Raw genomic sequence first — 3,234 nt, forward strand, 5'->3', positions numbered from 1 at the left:
GCAGACCCCACGATACACCACCCCGCCCACTACCATGCCCAAGGGAAAGATGCCGGCCCAGCAAGCCAAAGGGTGCCACAGAAAGGCCCCAGCACACACAGCAAAGAGGCCACACCCCCATCCAGAGACGCAGACCCACCTACCTCCAGGTCAGCCAAGCAAAAACAATAGAGCCGAGCCAGACCGCAGATCCCCCCGAGCCAGCGCCACAGCAACACCACACATCCTTCTGTGCATTTGTAGGGGCACAGCGAAGACCACTAACCCCAAGCACACACAACCCACCAGGAACCATCCAGGAAACGAGCAAACCTCACCCCAGTATGAGGCCAAGAATCCCGACGCAAGCACAGAGCTCAGCGACGGCCGCCCTGCCGCACCCACGCCCAGAGGTCAGAGCCGCCACGCACAGGACCACCACCCCAACACCATACAGTGGAGGACGGAATGAAGCAAAGACCACCCAAGGCAAAAGCTGCTCACAATGCGCAAATGCACCCCCACCAGCCCCCCAAAAACAAAGCCCCCTGTGAAAGTGCACCCCCACGAAAAGAAAACCCACAGCATCCAGGTCCTAGAACATGCCCGACACCCATACCCCTGCCAAATGCAGCCCCGCAAGGAGACCCACCCCGAGGCCCACAAAAGGCAAAGAGAGCCCACAGAGCCAAAACCAAAAGCCATCAGGAAGTCGAGACCAGTCCACCCCGAGACCAACCCCAGCCAGCCCGCACACTCGAACCATGCAGACCCCTCCGAACCCCCTCCCTCAGACAGAAAAGGGACTGGCATCAGTAACCGGAACCAAGACAAGGAACCAGAAACTGAGCCGGAACCACCCAAGACCAAACAACGCCCACACCCATCCAAGGCCAACCACCCCAGAAGGAAACCTACACCCACCCCAACATTTGAACAACTCCCAGAGCACATAAGACATTGGACACCCAGGTTGACCCCACCTCACCCCCTCCCGCAGACCCTCCACCCCACCAGCAGAATGTACTCCTTGAAGGAAGGAGCACCTGCAATGAGATGGGACCTACCCACTAGTTTCGGAGGCCCCTATGCCCACCGATGCACCAAAGGTCTCCGAGCCAGGGCTGGGTGCCCGGGAATGCAGCAGCCCAAAACCCCGGCGACATACCCGCCAGGACCCAAGACCGCCAAGGCCCAACCAGGACCCCAGCCTGGGGGGGGGTGATACGCCCCAGGAACCCCGAGCCGCCAAGCCCATCCCAACCAGTGACCTATGTCCGTTGGCGCAGGCCCCCTGAAAGCATCGCATGCAGCTACCAGATGTCTCCCCCGAGAGCCACCAAAGCCCCACCCCGGCCGGGAGCACAGCCACCAGCGCCAGACCCCCCAGCGATCCCAGCCCAGGGAAACTCCAAATGCCCCAACCCAGACACCCCCCCGAATCCGCCACAACGCCCCACAGGATGAAGCCAAGGGCGCCCCACCCCCACTTGTGATGGAGCGGATTAAAGGAGCCCAGAGAGACTGATCTGACATGGAAGCAGAGGCCTGTCTAGGCTAATATAATCCAACAGAAAATTTCTATACTGATTAATATTAAGAGGGTATTTATTTTTCCACTTGTGAGGATAGTTTTCTTAGCGATGCGTAAGGCAGTGAAAACCATGTGAACTGAATTTGTCTCTATGGTGACATCATCTAAGTTGCCCAACAAGCAAACTGAAGGGGAAGGTGAAATATTACATCTCAGACATTTTGATAAGTCTTCACATTACAGGCACCAGAACCTCTGAACGGGTGTACATAACCATAGTGCATGGATGTAATTGTGTATTATATTGCTTGTGCAGTGTAAGCAAGTATTAGAATGTGCCAAGCCCATCCTGAACATCCGTTGACCTGTATAGTATACTCTATGAAGGATTTTATATTGTATTAATTGCAAACTGGGGTTACTTGTCAGTTTAAAAGTTCTGGAACATATCTGAGACCAGAATGTTTGGTCAAAGTTAACTGATAAGTCCACCTCCCATTTCGTAATAGGAAGGGAAATTGATTCATCTATATTAGACAGTGTCCTGTATGTTTTAGACATTTTGGGGGGTTGAGTTTGAGATACTCTAGTACACTTGATGGCATTTGTAACGCAACGTTTTTAAGTCTAAATAAATTTTTTATTATAGATTTAATTTGTTGATATTCTAAAAATGTATTCTTGTTCATCCCGTATTTTATAATTAATCTGTTAAATGGGATGAATTGAATTCCTTCAAATATATGTTCCAGGTATTCAATTCCTTTACTCCTCCAATATGGAAAATGTATCATATTATTTTTTTGTAGGATGTCAAGGTTGTTCCAGATGGGTGTACGTCTGCATGGGATTAGTGAAGACCCTGTCATTTTTAGAAATTCCCACCATGCTGTCAGAGAGGTGCTGACGTTGAGGCTTTTGAAGCATACATGCCGTTTTATTTGAGCTAATAAATGGTAAATTTAAAATCTTTTGAAATCTTTATATTATTGCATACTGTCAGTTCTACGTCTAGCCAGGATTCATCTATAGGACTGTGTTTAAACCATTTTGAGATGTAATGTAGCCTGCTAGCTAAGAAGTAAAGATGAAAGTTAGGCAGATCTAGTCCTCCTTTATCTTTGGTCTTTTGTAGTGTTTTTAGGCTAATACGTGGGGGTTTATCTTTCCAGAGAAATTTTGTGATGGAGGAGTCCAGAGATCTAAACCAGTCAGATGACGGTTTATTCGGAATCATTGAGAATAAGTAATTGTTTTTTGGCAAGACCATCATTTTTATTGAAGCAACCCTGCCCATGAGTGATATGGGTACAGATTTCCATCTAGCGAGATCATCTTCCACTTTTTTAAGAGCGGGATGTGGTTTAGTTTTGTTAAATCTGCCAATCTAAGAGACACATTAATGCCCAAATATGTAATATTCCCTGATTGTAATTGCATATTAGGAAAATTGTTGAAAGAACAATTAATTTGAAGAACTGTCGATTTTAACCAATTTATAGAATAGTCTGAAATTCTTGAGAAAGAATTTATCAATCCAATTACCTGAGCGACAGGGGTTTGCAAACGCTGGAAAAAGAGTAATACATCATCTGCATAAAGACATATTTTACGTTCAATATTCCTGCATTTTATGCATTTAATATCTTTAGTTTGTCTGATTACTGCTGCTAGTGGTTCAATAAAAATAGCAAATAATGAGGGGGAAAGTGGGCATCCCT

General features: G+C 47.3%; 1 protein-coding gene across 1 annotated transcript; it reads left to right on the forward strand.

The window, feature by feature from the left end:
* The first annotated feature begins 484 nt into the window (after positions 1-484).
* On the forward strand, positions 485-1,204 carry LOC124860073 (extensin-like). Its single transcript, XM_047353049.1, has one exon. The coding sequence runs from the start codon at positions 485-487 to the stop codon at positions 1,202-1,204; it is 720 nt and encodes a 239-aa protein (XP_047209005.1).
* Positions 1,205-3,234: the final 2,030 nt, after the last annotated feature.

The sequence above is a fragment of the Girardinichthys multiradiatus genome, chromosome 23 (genome assembly GCF_021462225.1).
Source record: "Girardinichthys multiradiatus isolate DD_20200921_A chromosome 23, DD_fGirMul_XY1, whole genome shotgun sequence".
Lineage (NCBI taxonomy): Eukaryota > Metazoa > Chordata > Actinopteri > Cyprinodontiformes > Goodeidae > Girardinichthys > Girardinichthys multiradiatus.